The sequence below is a fragment of the Podarcis liolepis genome (genome assembly GCF_965112155.1).
Source record: "Podarcis liolepis genome assembly, chromosome: 5".
In the NCBI taxonomy this organism is placed as follows: domain Eukaryota; kingdom Metazoa; phylum Chordata; class Lepidosauria; order Squamata; family Lacertidae; genus Podarcis; species Podarcis liolepis.
In genome coordinates this window covers 46490309-46505082 of record NC_139556.1, presented here as the reverse complement: position 1 = coordinate 46505082, position 14774 = coordinate 46490309, and the positions used below count along the sequence as shown (strand labels likewise).

Here is a 14774-nt window from a genome sequence, read left to right as displayed (position 1 = left end):
GTTCTCTGTTCTTCCCTTCCTCACCTACCTCTGCCCAGTCTTGACATCTCCACAAGGCTCATGCTAGCCAAAAGTGTCTGGGAAGGCACTGCAGACTTTGAAGAAGCATTAGTCCTGGGGCGCACTGTGGGGAGTCTAGAGTCTGTCTGCCTCCTCCCTCTCAGCTGCCCTATGGCTGGAGGGGTGGAAGCAGCAGGTGAACTGTTTGGGCAACACGGAGCCTGCACGCGCCCAAGCCACCGCGTCTCTCCCAGGAGAGACGTGTGGCTCGGGCGCACTGCAGGCCCCATGGTGAGTGCCACCTGGCATTTTGTCACCCGCCTCAGTGGTGACACCCGGGGCGGTCTGCACCCACCACACTCTCTCCCTCCGTCCCTGCCTGCACTCCCACCATTTATTTGCTATGACATTGGCTAGAGTGCTTAAGCCAAGTTTTCCAAGCTACATAGAATTCCATAGAATTGCTCTGCCTTTTTGTCTGAGAAAGTCAACTTCCCAGTTGATTAATGATGTCCTAATCCTGACTGAGAGTCACCTGTCGAATAATGGTGAAGATGGAACATAGCAATAATGTACAAATTAAAGTCTGTTGTGAAAGTGCAGCTGGCAATAATGGAGCTGTGCTCAAGTTTGTGGATAAGTGGGGGGAATCATGTTATTGTGGAAAAGAAATAGCACATGCAAAATTATGCTTACAAAGCTTTAAAGCAAAAAGAAAAAGGATTTATATTACAAGTTACAAGAATAAGCAGCATGCTTTAGGAATATAAAAAAATTAAGTATAGAGATGAAATTATTGCATATATATATATATATATATATATATATATATATATATATATGCATGCAATAATTTCATCTCTATACTTATATATATCTCAAGAAAAAATATAATCTAAACTAATCTGTAATTGCTCAAGCATGACCATATTCATCCTTTTAAAGATCAAGCTTTTAAATGTTAAGCTTTACAGAGAAAGAAAAGTTCAGTAGGCAAGCATTTTCACTATTGGCTCTATCACTTTGGATTATGTTTGCTATCTTTTTCTTTTATTTGAAAGCAGGGCTCCCAGAAGTAAAGGGATTTGGGGAGCTTACAATGAAAAATGTCACCGGGGGGTAGCTGCCCTGCTTCCTGTGGTAAAGCAGAAGAATGCTCTCAAATTTTACGGTGAGAAAAATGAAAGAATGAATCCCTTAGGACTCCACCCTATACACCCCCACACACTTTGTGCTGAGCTGTTAAGTAAAGGAAGCCACTTATCTAGCAAAAAGTTTTTGCATTGCTGTTAGATCTTCTACCTCCAAAAACTGAATTACAGAATAGACATGGCATGCTACTTTATCTCTGAAATAGAACAATTCCATCTGACGCTTTCTTGAGTTTATACACTGCAAAACATCAATGATGACTACTGGTCATTAGAAGTTGCACATCAGACTGGATGTTTCCTGAATATGTAACAGACAGCTACAATCTTGATTTTCCTAAATAAGGCAGATATGATTCTTGTTAAGAAGGCACCATGTGAGGATGTGAGGCTTATCTCATCTGCCCACCCTGATCAGAATGGATACTGCGCGCGCGCACACACACACACACACACGGGCACAGGATTCTTAAAAACAAAGTCCCGTTGACCCTCTTTTTCTTAGTAGAAATCTGCTACCCTAGGCCTATAATTATTTAGGGCAAGAATAGGGAACTGATGGCACTCCATGGACTACAACACCCATCATGCCTGGCTGGGGCTGATGGGGGTTGGAGCCCAACATCTGGAGAACCACAGGTTCCTCATCCCCAATTTAAGGAAAAAGTAGCAACACAACTGCTATACTATGTTAGAGTTTGTCCCTAAGACAGAAAAAACATTTGCATGAGATCTATGTTGCAAAGGCATTGTGGTACAGTTTGCAGAAATAAAGCTTACTTTTCCTTAAAGATATCCTGTGTGGTGCAATGATTTGCCCCTTTTGTGTAGTATGACTGGGGGGATTGGAGTGAATTGAACTGATACAACGGCAAAGGCTTTTGGAGAATTATATATTGATACATGAGCATGGCATTTAGCTTCGCCACAAATTACATCCGTGCAGGAATCAGTATGAAAGACTATCTCCGGGCTGGAGCACCAAACATTAACAAAGAAAGACTGCATATTCTAGCAGAAACTGTGATAATTTGGTTAAAGTGCCACAGGTGAACTTACCACTGAGAGGATGAGGAATTGTATACTGTTTCTTCTTACTCGTAATGGAAGACGTGGAAAGTTTGCGAGAAAGAGCAGCCCCTTGTTTCTTTCTTGAAGCATCACCCTGCTGGGTTTTCCTCAGCTGTACCATGTGTTTGAGTTTCTTTAGGCGTTCTTGTGAGCGGGAAATAAAGTGAGGCTTGTGAACTTCTAGCGCCTCCTAAAAGAAAGAAATACATTTCATTCGGAGTGAGAAACAGAGAGGGCATTATCAATTAGTTCCTCTGAACTAAGTTAATGAAAGTCCTATTTCTCAAGTGTTTAGGGCTTGCATCCAACAACCATGGAAATGATCACATAATACGGACATGATAAGGTGTCTCTCAACAGTGTGGGACCTCATGCCTCAACAGAGGAACTGGGAGTCATGTGCCCTTTTGTTTACAAGCTCGCCTTTCTGCAGCACAGGAAAATCCCAGCTATCCACAAATGGATCAAGGATTTGTCTTCAGGTGGCTTCATGAGGTGACAATATACCATCAAGTTTAGAACAGGAATGGGGAACCTGCAGCTCTCTAGATGTTGATCAACTCATTCCAAACCCCACCAACCCCAGCCAGCATAGCTCAGGGATGATATGAGTTGGAGACAGGGTAGGATAGGACTTGCGAGCACATCAACAGCTAAAGGGCCAAAGGTTCCCTGCCTCTGCTTTAGTAGATGGACATCTACCATGCTATATGGAAAGTATATACTATTTTTTATGCCTAATCAAGAAAAGCCAACTTGCCCTATCCTACGTAGCTTAGACAGTATAATTGGCCTTGAAACTGATTGCCTGCAGCCTTTGCCCTCTTCATCCCTTTCCTGCACTCTTTCTAGCATACTTATTGTGCTGGTATGAGTGTTGTGTGGTTCTATGTCATATCAGTAAAAATTGAAGAACATTATAAAAGTATTAACACAACAACTTGGGACATGGTTGAAAAACTGCTACATTAAGCAGGAGTGGCTATACTTGCAACCACACGTCTAATTTTTGCAGTTACCAGCGCCTGTGTACTTTAGAATTCCTTTTAAGTGTCTAAATAGGAAAACCAAAGGACACAATTAATGGCTTCCTTGGACATCCAAGATATATGGATTCAGGATAAGTGCATCTGCTGTGCCTCAATGGGTAAAAAAGCAGCAGAATCCATTTATCACTATGTGCTTGGAAAGAAAGAAAGAATAAAAAAGTGCAGTATACTCTTGGCCACTTCATTTAATTGTTTATTAAATATTTTTCTGCTGCCTAGGCTGTTTACTCCTAACTATTAACACACTTCTGTTGTTGTTTAATGTGCTGTCCCTGTTTGCATCAGACTCAGACCAGGGTAAGAGAAAACTCCCTTTCATGGTGGGTCATGCATAGCTTTTTAACATGCTCAGTGTTTAAAAGGGGGACCAGAATGGTGTTATCAGTAGGAGATTTGAGTTGCCTGAAACCAACATTTAACCCTTATGTTCAGATTTAGGTTCATAACATTCTGCCAGTCTAGCCCTTAAAACACAGTATACCTTTTTTAAGTTTACTGTCCTGGCTCCCAGTTGCTGAAGTACGAGAACTCAAAGAAGGATTCTTTCCAAAGGCTTTACTGTTTAGATTGGTGCAATACATATGCACATCACTGGTCTGAGAGGGAGCAGGGCACATAGCTGATCCAACGCTTGGGTACATAATGGCAGGTGATCTAGAACACCCCTTGCTTTCCTATATAAAGGAATGTGGCAGGCTCAACGTAGGGCAGCAAATGGTTCTGCTCCTTAGCAAGCAACCTAGCACTCTGCCTTAAAGGTGGGTTCTGCTCCCATCTGTTCAGATCTCCCTTGGTGCCTTCAGGACTTAGGTTTCATGGCTCTGGGGTAAGCTGTGAGAGAGGTATTGTGGAGGTGCTCAGACAGCTGTGGAGAGGAAAGCAGGGTGAACTGCCCTCACCCTGGGGGACCCATAGTCTTTTGGGGCACAAGAATCTTCATTTTGCTGCAGCAGACTAATACAGCTACACCTCTGGCCATTGGATCAGTAAATATGAGGGGAAGGAATTGATGGAAAGGTGAGCAAAAATGTTTGTGTATAGCAGGGGCTTCTAGATAGAGGGGAATTTCTGGAGTTGCTCATTTTCAACAGATCAGGCAATCAAAATCATTATTCAACAATGAACAGCAGCTTCAAGTGACCTCATTGTTCCATTGATCAAGTAAGAAAAAGAAAAAAAGAAAATGTGACTTTCTGCCTCCATTGAGTTCCCAGGAAAATAACCATCACAGGACTGAGAGTTAACAGAGAAAACATTCTGATATTTTACCCTGAGAGTCAGTGGGTTTTCAGGAATGTTCTCAGGCTCAGAGCAGACCTCTGGCTGCTGGAAGGCTTCATGTTTCTCATGAGTAACATCTGGCTCATGAGCTGTGGAGGTTGTTACCCTGTCGATTGTCTTGTTCATCTCACTTTTCTGATGCTCCTTCAGCTTGATAGCCAAACCACAGAATTTGTAATCACCTTAAGAAAGAGATAGATGTTTATTAAGGGGGAGCAGTTAATTTCAATTTGGGTCTTTCTTTGCTTCTGGAGGGTGGTTTCTGAAAGTTATATATTCTTCAGCATTTTAGTGAGAATTTATCCGGATAAACACATTTTTGTATGCAGTTTTGGATAATGTACATGTTTTTGCAAATAATTCCCCCTAATATGATGCATTTTTGTAAACAATGGTTGGAGAACTGCATTGCAAAATTTGGATAAATGTGAATTTTGAAAGATAGCTGTGTTTTGCTTCACCTATTGGTCTGGAAAATGTTTTGATAGATTTGGAGTTAAATGCATACTGAATCAAATTTCTCCTTCCCTAATGGTGGCCACTAACACATTGCCAAAAAGAAGAAGATACATCACAGAAAAAGAAAGAAAGAAAATAAAAAAGAGAACATAGATTTGTTTTTAAAAATGCATTTGCAAAAACATATGCAAATTTGGAAATAATTACTAACTTTATGGTTCGGTGTAATGATGATGATAATTCTTATTATTTATACTCCATCTATCTTACTGGGCTGCCCAAGTCACTCTGGGTGTCTTGCAACATAATAAAAACACTGCATAATTTCAAACATTAAAAGCTGCATGTAGACATGTAGCAAAATGAGGTGCCAGAATCCTGAGAAGCAGCAATACTAGAATTGTGTCTTCGCACTGAAGGTGGCTGATGCTATGTTTTGCTGCTCACCAATATTTAAAGCAAAATCCCTGCAAGCTGAAAAACCAACCAACCTTGGCGCACTGAGGAAAAAAGCTTCTGTTCTAGCGCACTTCTTGCTATGTAACTTTTCTACTTGCAAGGAAAAGTTTTCTCACCACCTCTGCCATCTGAATGCAAACTGCTTTCCATTTACAACCTTGGTCCCACCTCACTCCACTGCATGATCGTGGGAGCCTGAGACTGCTGCCTAATGCATTGCTTTTCAGAGCAGTCAGAGGGAAATATATGTTGCTCTAATTGATAATTATAATTTCTATAATTTACAGTATATGATGCTCCTGGAGTATTCAAAGCACTTCACACAGATTATCCCAGAAATCTTTACAACCATTCTGTAAAGTACAATAGCATCATACCAGAATTATTATTTTTAGTACCACCATACTGCAGATGGTGCAGGGAGAGGGGCAGAGGGGAACAACTGGAGAACAGTGGCCTAAGGCTACTTAGTGAGTTCATGGATGGGGGAGAACTAAAGTCAGAAAGCTTAGCTCACAGGTCACAGCCTTCGCTACATGACTCTCAATAGCTCATACACTTTGAACAAACTAAGATTTACTGCACTGATGGTGGACTACAACAAAATATGTATATTGTATTGTTCCTCAAGTAATTTGAGTTCTTTTCCCTTTGGTCTTGCAGCTGTTGGGGTTTTTTTTCATTGTTCCTGTATTGATCAGCATATTCAAGTCCTTATTTTACTGCAATTACTTTAAGATGAGAAACTAATAAACAAAATACTAAAATATTATTTCAGTTCATTAAAAATGTAATCAATATAGAAGGTTATTAAAAATGTTTTCCTCCTTTATAATTAAGCTTGATTGATTGCTCTTTGACAATCAATATTTCTTGCATAATTTATAATCCCAAAAAGGGGTTTGTGCCCAAAATGCGAATAGATGTTTTCAGCATTTTACAAGCTAAAAATACTGAATTAATCCAAAATGGCAAATTATCCTTCTGAAGAACACTGAGACATGCCCCTCTTACAAAAGTGACAATAAGCTTGTGTTTCCTGTCAAATGGTATGATTCGAGATATTAAATATCTGGGAAGAAAGCCTATTTCAGATTGTTTCAAATGATCAATTGCAGTAAAGAGAAAATACTTTCTCCTTGTGTCATGGCAGAAGCTTGATACTCTTTTTTTTCCAAACAATCAAATCAAAATATAAAGTTGTTTTCTGCACCTGTTTTACCAAGTTGCAAATCCTCTCCCATATTGATTGTTTGCCTTACTTGCATATACTTTTGCTGAGCCAAGATTCTGAAAATATTTTCCCCTGAAGAAGGGTTTGCAAGGTAAATTGAAAAACTGAACATTAGTTTCAGATATTTTTCCAGACCAAAAGCTCCATGGAGGATGTAGTTGCAGTTGGTGAGCACAGTGCCCATGTACCAATTATCATGCATATATTTCCATTGTACACAAAGATCTGTTCCGAATGCTGCAATGGAAGGAATATACATAATGTGACCTGGAGCTGCTGGGCAGCAAGGTCCTCTTGATTCAGGAACCCTAGGGTGTCAGAGAGGTGAGATGGGCATAATTTATATATATATATGGATGAGAAGAGAAAAATACATGAAGTTGGTGTTATCAAGATAATGGAATTAGAATAATCCCTAATTTATCTTTCTCAACTGTCTAAAATAAAATAGTTTGTCCACTGGGCAATTTTTCATTGGATACAAAAGGAGGGTAAAATATATGGATAAAGCAGAAGGGAGTGGGAAATGCGGTCAGCAACCCCGAGAGTATCCCTCTATCAGCCTATAATACAAGCTGAGTTGTATCTCAACACTTCCAACAACAAGCATTTACAGGGATGGAGAACCTGTAGTCCTCCAGATGTTATTGGTCTGCAGCTTTCATCATCCCTGAATAATGGCCACACTGGCTGTGCATGTTTGGGGATTCAATACAGAAACATGGGACATCAAAATACCATATGTGTGTTCTAACTACGTTGTCTTATTTCTTTTTATTTAAAAAAATTCCTTCCAGTAGCACCTTAAAGACCAACTTTTTATTTGGTCTCCAAAGCCATGGTCAATGTTGAGAATTTATACAAATGCATTAAGTGAAGCCTGTTGCTCTCCAAACTACAGTGGTACCTCAGGTTACATAGGCTTCAGGTTACAGATTCTGCTAACCCAGAAATATTACCCCTGGTTAAGTATTTTGCTTCAGGATGAGAACAGAAATTGTGCTCCGGCAGCGCAGCAGCAGCAGGAGGCCCCTTAGCTAAAGTGGTGCTTCAGGTTAAGAACAGTTTCAGGTTAAGTATGGACCTCCAGAACGAATTAAGTACTTAACCTGAGGTACCACTGTATTTTCCTACCTTCAAAACAAAAAAACCAACAACAGACAAATGCAAACAAGTTGCCCATTAACAGCTCTGCACCTTTTACTCTGATCATATTTTAACACGCCACAAAAGCTAGATTCCTAATACCCAATGAAAGATTTGCAGCTTACCTTTTGGGAACGGATCTTTTCTGTAGATATCATTTTCGCCCAGTGCCCTTTTTGATAAAGCCTTTATATGATACCCATGATCAGAAAAAGATGTTTTTGGTTTCAGAAAGCTTTGGGTCTGACTCTCTTTGGACTCTGAAGTGCCTTTGGGTTGATGTTTATCTTTCAAAGAAATGCCACCTTCCACCATGAGTTCTTTCTTGGACGATTGCTCCAGAAAGGAAGCAAGTGCTGTTTCATAGTGTCTGTCTCTTATGCACTGTTTTCTGTTACTTCCTGAGGATGCTTGTGTGCCTATTAAAAAGTAAGAGAGGGAGAGGAGAAATAAAAGTAAAGCAATGCCTGAAACATAACTTCACTGTCATGGTTCCTTCTGCAAAGGTCCTTCCAATATTGTTTGCAGCACCGCATGAATTATTATTATTATTATTATTATTATTATTATTATTATTATTATTTCATAAATGTATCCCCACACCCTTGAAGCAGTGATGCTGTGCCACTGCCACCAGAAAACAGTGTGATATCATTAGCCTCTTCACTTCCTTGTTGTCTAAACTGCTTTTAATCATGTTATCCTCTTTCCTAACAAGACTACCTGTGATTACAAATTAATAGCTTCCTAACCAGCCCATATACCAACATTTCATTTCCACAGCACAAGATTGTATACTATGCAACTCTAAGAAACCCACTGGGGAAAATAATTGCCAAGAACATAGAGCACGCTTCATAAAAGACGCGCTGTTGGTATAAAGCCAAATTGATTCCGCGAACATATTTCAGTAGTCCATTGAAGGCTTGATCCAGGTATTTCATTGCAGTGTGGTTACACTGGCATCTTCCAGACATACATTTAACACAGAGAAAACATGTTCTGCAAAGTTGCCCTATAGGGCTTCTTGGCAAGGGAAGAAAGGAAGGTTAGGTGAACAAATATCATGTCAATGAATGAACAGTGATCGACCAAGACTGTTAAGCACTACTGGGGCTACTGTGAAAGAAAGATTGCAAGACCCCAGTCTAACCCAAAGTCCTCCACCCCCACAGTCCACACAGGATCATTCAGTTGAGAGCGATTTTGAGTCCAAGACAAGACAAAGTCTTGTGTACTTGCCACACCCATCTCCTCCAGAAGATTTTCCATGCTGACCGGGAGCACAAACCACAGACCATGGCATCAGTGCCAATCCTAGTTGCCCCTCTCTGTGGGGCCTTTTTAGTGTGCAGCTCATGCAACACTAGCAACAGGCTTATAGGTAAGTTTAGAGATGCTTCAAAAATTAACTGTTCAAATGCCATCATTGTTCATGAATTGCCACGCAAAATTCTATGGCTTATATTTCCCACTTTCTGTAACCAACTGCAAGGTTCCTAGGTATTTCTATTCTAGGCTACTACAAATATACATCCCCCCTCTCCCAAACCTGTCTTGCTAGTTTGTGCACACACAATTGTGTGTGAGAGAGAGTACACACACACACACACACACACACACACACACACACAAAAAGGTGGTTGACTCCCTGTATCCTTTTCCTAAGCTCAGCTTGTCAATGTGTATCCGTGTGGAGGGAATGACCATACCATTTGAGATGAGCTGCATTGTTGGGCTAATAAACACGACAGCCTCTCAACAAGGCATCTGCCTTACAACAAAAGCAGCAAGAAAGGGGAAGTTTGCAAGGTTTGTTTATGGAATTAGATAGGATCTGGGCTGAGATGGGCATGGGCATGCATATTTTCAAGATTCACAAACTACCAGTGAAAACTTGATGGGGAATTGAAAACGACATTCAATTCGTATGATACCTGTTCAAATCTATTTTCTTGAAGTTGGCTGAAATGAACTACATGGATAAGACTGCACTCACCCTTATATGTGGCATCTGATGGTGTTGTTGTCTAATAACAGGGAGCATTCCTCAACACCAGGCAAACTTTACAAGGCGGCCACACCACACTCTCAATTCACAGAAGAAGATAGCTACACATTTTGTCCCATAACTAACTTTCTAGGAGGGCTAATGAGCTTTAAAATGAAAGCTCAGGGTCTTGAGAACCTGACAAGGGTTACCAATGAAAGCATTCATGGGCATCATGGCACCCATTGGTGCCAGGATGGTGACCTCTGTTGTATGATAATTTGCTGAGGATCTAACATGTTAGTTCATACATTTCTGTGTTATTGTCTCTGTAACAGAGATCTCAAAGTTTCCCTGTAACATACATTGTTCTCTTGATAACTGAAAACTACATTAGCTTTCCTATTTCTCTCCTTCTCCCCCACTCCCGTTTCTGAAACATATCTAATTTATTATCTCTTTCATTAGAATTATCCCAGTGGGAGCCACAAGGAGTCACTTACTGGTTCAATGAACGTCCTGGTAATGGAATTAGAACGTTGCCCCTTAATTACAGCAGCTAAGCTAAAATAAAACTTTTAAAAAACCTCTCTATGTTGAAGCTCATTCTGCTTGGCAATAGGAGTCCTCTCCAGCTGTGATTTCTATTAAATTCTGGTGGTTTCGCTGCAAACTCTTTTCTGCAATCAGGACTGGTTCAAGTTATCTGGAGCCACTCAGCTGGAGCCCAGATTCCATGTAATCGTTCACTTTCCTGTCTCCTATGTAAGTCTAATATTAAGATTGCACAATCCATGTCTTATTCACAGATCAGTAAAAGGTAACGGGGTTTGGGCACAGAAGCATAGAGTTTCACTGGGAAAAGACAGGCAGAAGAATACACGTGCAAGATAGAAAATAGGGACCAAATACAAAACCATAGGGGCAGTGTTGTAACTTACGGTAGTCAACAAAACAGTGCTAAATGGCAAGGTACACACACACACCCCGCAAATGAAAATGGAGGAGGGGATCTTCAAAAGTCGGAACTGTGGGATAATGACAGTCTGACATCCCTGAACTTGTCAATTAACCAATTACACACTGCATCCCTAATATTAGACACTTCCAAAATATCACCCACTAGCTATAAACACAATAGCAAGACTACTGCAGCACATGTATAGGTTGGATCTCCTATTTTAGTGAAGAAATATCTACATTTGAGTTGTTAGCCAGATAATCGTGTATTTGTATCTCACGCAGTCTGGCAAGTTGTTGAAACTGTTCCCCAAGGAATAGATCTCACAAGGGGAGAGAGTAAGGAACATGTGTATTCACCGAGTTATAAAGCAATGTCAGTTCCCTATCCAGGGGTTGATTACGCAGAGACAGACTGCTGTAGTTACTAGCTATAGCAATTTAAAGTGTTAGTTGCAAACACAAGCGAAAATCAAACCCCACAGTCTGTGCCATTTATCTGGCAAAGATGTGAAAACATTGAGTAATTTTTGGAGCTACATTTGATAAATATTTTCTTTTACCAATTAAATCTTTCAAAAATGGACCCAAATCTGGCTCTTCCTTTCATATAAAGAGCCAAAATAAAATACAAACAGCTGTCAATTATTTACTGTTGAGTATGTTGCAAATAATTTACAGGAAACTCACAGCCACACACAAAATAGAGAAAGGGGTGCTTAAAAAGCTGAGATCACACTGCTCACTTTTCATATTCTGGGAACATTTTCATTGTATTGTTTAGGGAATAAGGCATGAATCTCTCATTAAGAATATCTAGAGTGGTATTTCTAGCTCTCCAAGCAACAAACTGGAAATATATGCAACCCACAGAGAACAGCTCAAATTGCAATTGGATGGAGATAGGGTTTTGCTATTATCCCAGTTGAAGGAATACTTTAAAGCTAATGAAAAAAGACATGAAAGTCTAATGCAGAGGGAAACCTGTGAGAACAAAATAGCGGAGACAAAAAGAAACGCTTCCATTAGCAAAATGTGTGTCTGTATGTGTATATATTAACATCTGCACAATTTACACAATTTGTTGATGCAGTAAGATACAAAGGGGGAAAAACATAAAGGTCGCAACATGCTTTTCCCCCACTCAACTCTTCAAAGTTTCATATATCCCAAATGTGCCCATGCTATTTTTTATTTGGGGTCCCCCCCCCAAATAAACTAGCCATGCCTTGAACCAACTTTGCTGCCTTCCTTAAGATGGCTTTTTGATCATGCTGTAGAAAAGCAATCTCTTTTACAAAGCAAACATTGCCAGGCAGCTGGTCCTTATTCTGTGAATTTTTTTTTGTAGGAAAGTACTTGTTAAAGGAAAATACTGTCGTGGGCAGTTATGGGTCGTCTTTTCTGTTTTTAAAAAGGCAGTGCAGAGTTACCCGCAGTCCTGGCTTCTCCAGCATGGTGCCCAGGGCGCAACAGTGCTTAGCACTTCTCCCTAGGTGCCTGCCCAAACCTTTCAACCCTCCTGTTTGTTTTTCTTAATCCTCAGGCAGCAGGGCACATTTTCCCTTTGGTCCCAGAGCTCTAGCACACATGGGAGCAGGGCTGTAGGTCAATGGGAAAGCAACTGCCTTGCATAAAAAATGCCCACCCACCCCACAAATCTCGGGAATAGTGGTTAACACCCCACAGAGCTGCAACACCCAGGACCCTTAAACTATAATTCTGCGGTTTCTTTGGGGGAAGTCGTGTGATTTAAATGTGTTATGTGCATGCTGCTATCAGCCTTCGTTTCTAAGGCTATAACCAAGCCAAAATGCATGTAAATTGAATCATCATATAATCTTTCCCCTTTTACCCGCTGCTTCCTCTTTCTTCTATTTCCTCTGTGTCAAATTTTAGACTGTAAGCAACTTAGGGCAGGGGCCTTGTCCTCTGTGAAGTGCCGCCACACACATTGATGGTGATATATAAATAATGACCACTCAAACAGAAGATCTAAGGATGGTACCAGAAGCTGTATAAATGGCAAATTATTCAGGCAATGAAAGTGTTAAGAGCCTAATAGCCATGAACAGCTGTGTTAGCTTGTTTGCACACCTAATACTAATTTGTGCCAGGAGTGTGAGTCAGCAGATTAGTGTTGGACAGCTGGTAGGGAGGATGACAAAACCTCCTAATTATTCCTGATGGTTGCATATGTGTGTTCTGGAGAGCTGAGGTTTTATTGTTTTAGTCAGGTAAATTAAAGCCACACACATTGAGTCAAAGTTACAGGATATTAGACTAAGAGCCTACTAATGTGAACCATCTAAAAACACAGTAAATGCACCATGTGACATGCAAACCTACTTTTAAAGCAACTTAGCCCCATTTGTAAGAATGATACTGCCAATTTATGAGTCACTCAAGACAGATACACACCATCATTGCCTCCAGAGCTATAGCGATACCCTCTTGTGAACACGGTCCCCTGTGGTAAACTGGAACACACTGATAAACTTGAGCAAAGTGAAAATTCCTATGTCATAAAAACCATGATTCAGGGACTCTCCATGAGAAATGTTCTGCATTTACATGGGGCTTAAACTCTGAGCCTGCTGTGTTAAGGTATTTTTATTTTCAAACAATAAGAACTCAACATTAGCCTGGTTCACACATAACACCAAACCATAGTTTATTAAACTAGTTTCATAAACCATGGCTTAGCATTATGTGTGAACCAGACCAGTATGGCAGACTGTGGTTGCCACTGAAACTGCAGAATCATGTTTCTCCTCCTCTATCTCCCATACTGCCCAATGACACAAGATGCATGTGGTGAAAGCATCTTGTGAAGGGTTTCTTTGTCCCCCTTCCGCAGCATTTTTTGCCTGGGTAGGATAGTGTCATTCCACACATTTTGTATTAGTAGATGTTATTGGTGAAACCATGCTATTTAGCAACAACCACTTCTGGTCTGGTTTTGGTCTCAAACCACTGGGATCTGCCCCTCTGCACAGCCGCCTTGGAAGCTGCTTTCTGCTATCCCAGTCTCCTGTCTCCACTACGCCAAGTTTTTCCATAGCTTCTTCTGTCACCCTGTGCTGCCATCTCCTTAGGAAGTTAAATTGCAGTGCAACTGAATGACAACAGTGCACTACAACAGCAGCAGAAACCCATAAACAAGTGTTGGGGACGCTGTGATGGGGGCATCATCAAACTAATCTCGAGTGCAGACAGGTTTAGAGATCTGGAACAGGCACTTAAGTTTTATACAGCCTGAGCATTTGTACAGTAAAAGTGCTGCTGTAACAGATCTATATCATGGATCAAACTTCTACACAAAACTCAACCGCCACCTTCTTGTGAGTTCTCTAAAGGCACATTATATGAAATTGGTATTAAGGCAGCTCCCCCAGTGGGAAAAGCCAGAACTGATTTCAACGTTGTAAACATACCCATTGCTCATATATTTCATATACCCCTTATTTATATTAAACTCTAGCTACATGCTTTTATTGTTCTCGAAGCTACCAGTGGAAGACATGAGTGCCTGGTGTCCTCTGGTCCATGGGGTAACGAAGAGTCGGACATGACTAAACAACAACAACAACATGCTTTTATAGTTATGACTTCAAGATTGTAGTAACGGTTCCCTTGTGTTTGACCTGGAAGCTGCAGTTAGTGCAGAATGTTGCAGCACACAGGAATGAGACCCTGCCAGCATATAACACCTCTGCTAAGAGATCTGTAGTGGTTGCTCATTGGCTACTGGGCCAAGGTCAGGGTGTTACTAGTAGTATATAAAGCACTTAACACCTTTGGGCCAGTTTATTTGCAGGGATCACCTTTCCCTATAAATGTCCACTCAGCCGCTTCAGTATGCAGAACTAGTACTGTTACAGATGCCACATAATACTTTTTCCATGCTTGTAAGAAATCAATGTGTAGCAGGACCTACACTTTGGAACTCCCTGCTTATTGACAGGATGTTT

The 14774-nt window shown here is 40.7% G+C and overlaps 1 protein-coding gene across 3 annotated transcripts in view; it reads right to left on the bottom strand.

Moving 5' to 3' along the window:
- The window catches only part of LOC310708167 ((E2-independent) E3 ubiquitin-conjugating enzyme FATS), a 132498-nt gene that overhangs the window by 21897 nt on the left and 95827 nt on the right, over positions 1-14774 (bottom strand). For all 3 annotated transcript variants that reach the window (XM_083506135.1, XM_083506136.1, XM_083506137.1), the window contains 3 exons: positions 7976-8269; positions 4541-4734; positions 2211-2412 (listed from right to left, as the gene is read on the bottom strand). In XM_083506135.1, the coding sequence (XP_083362261.1) occupies positions 2211-2412; positions 4541-4734; positions 7976-8269 (690 nt within the window). The remainder of the gene's footprint in view (positions 1-2210; positions 2413-4540; positions 4735-7975; positions 8270-14774) is intronic.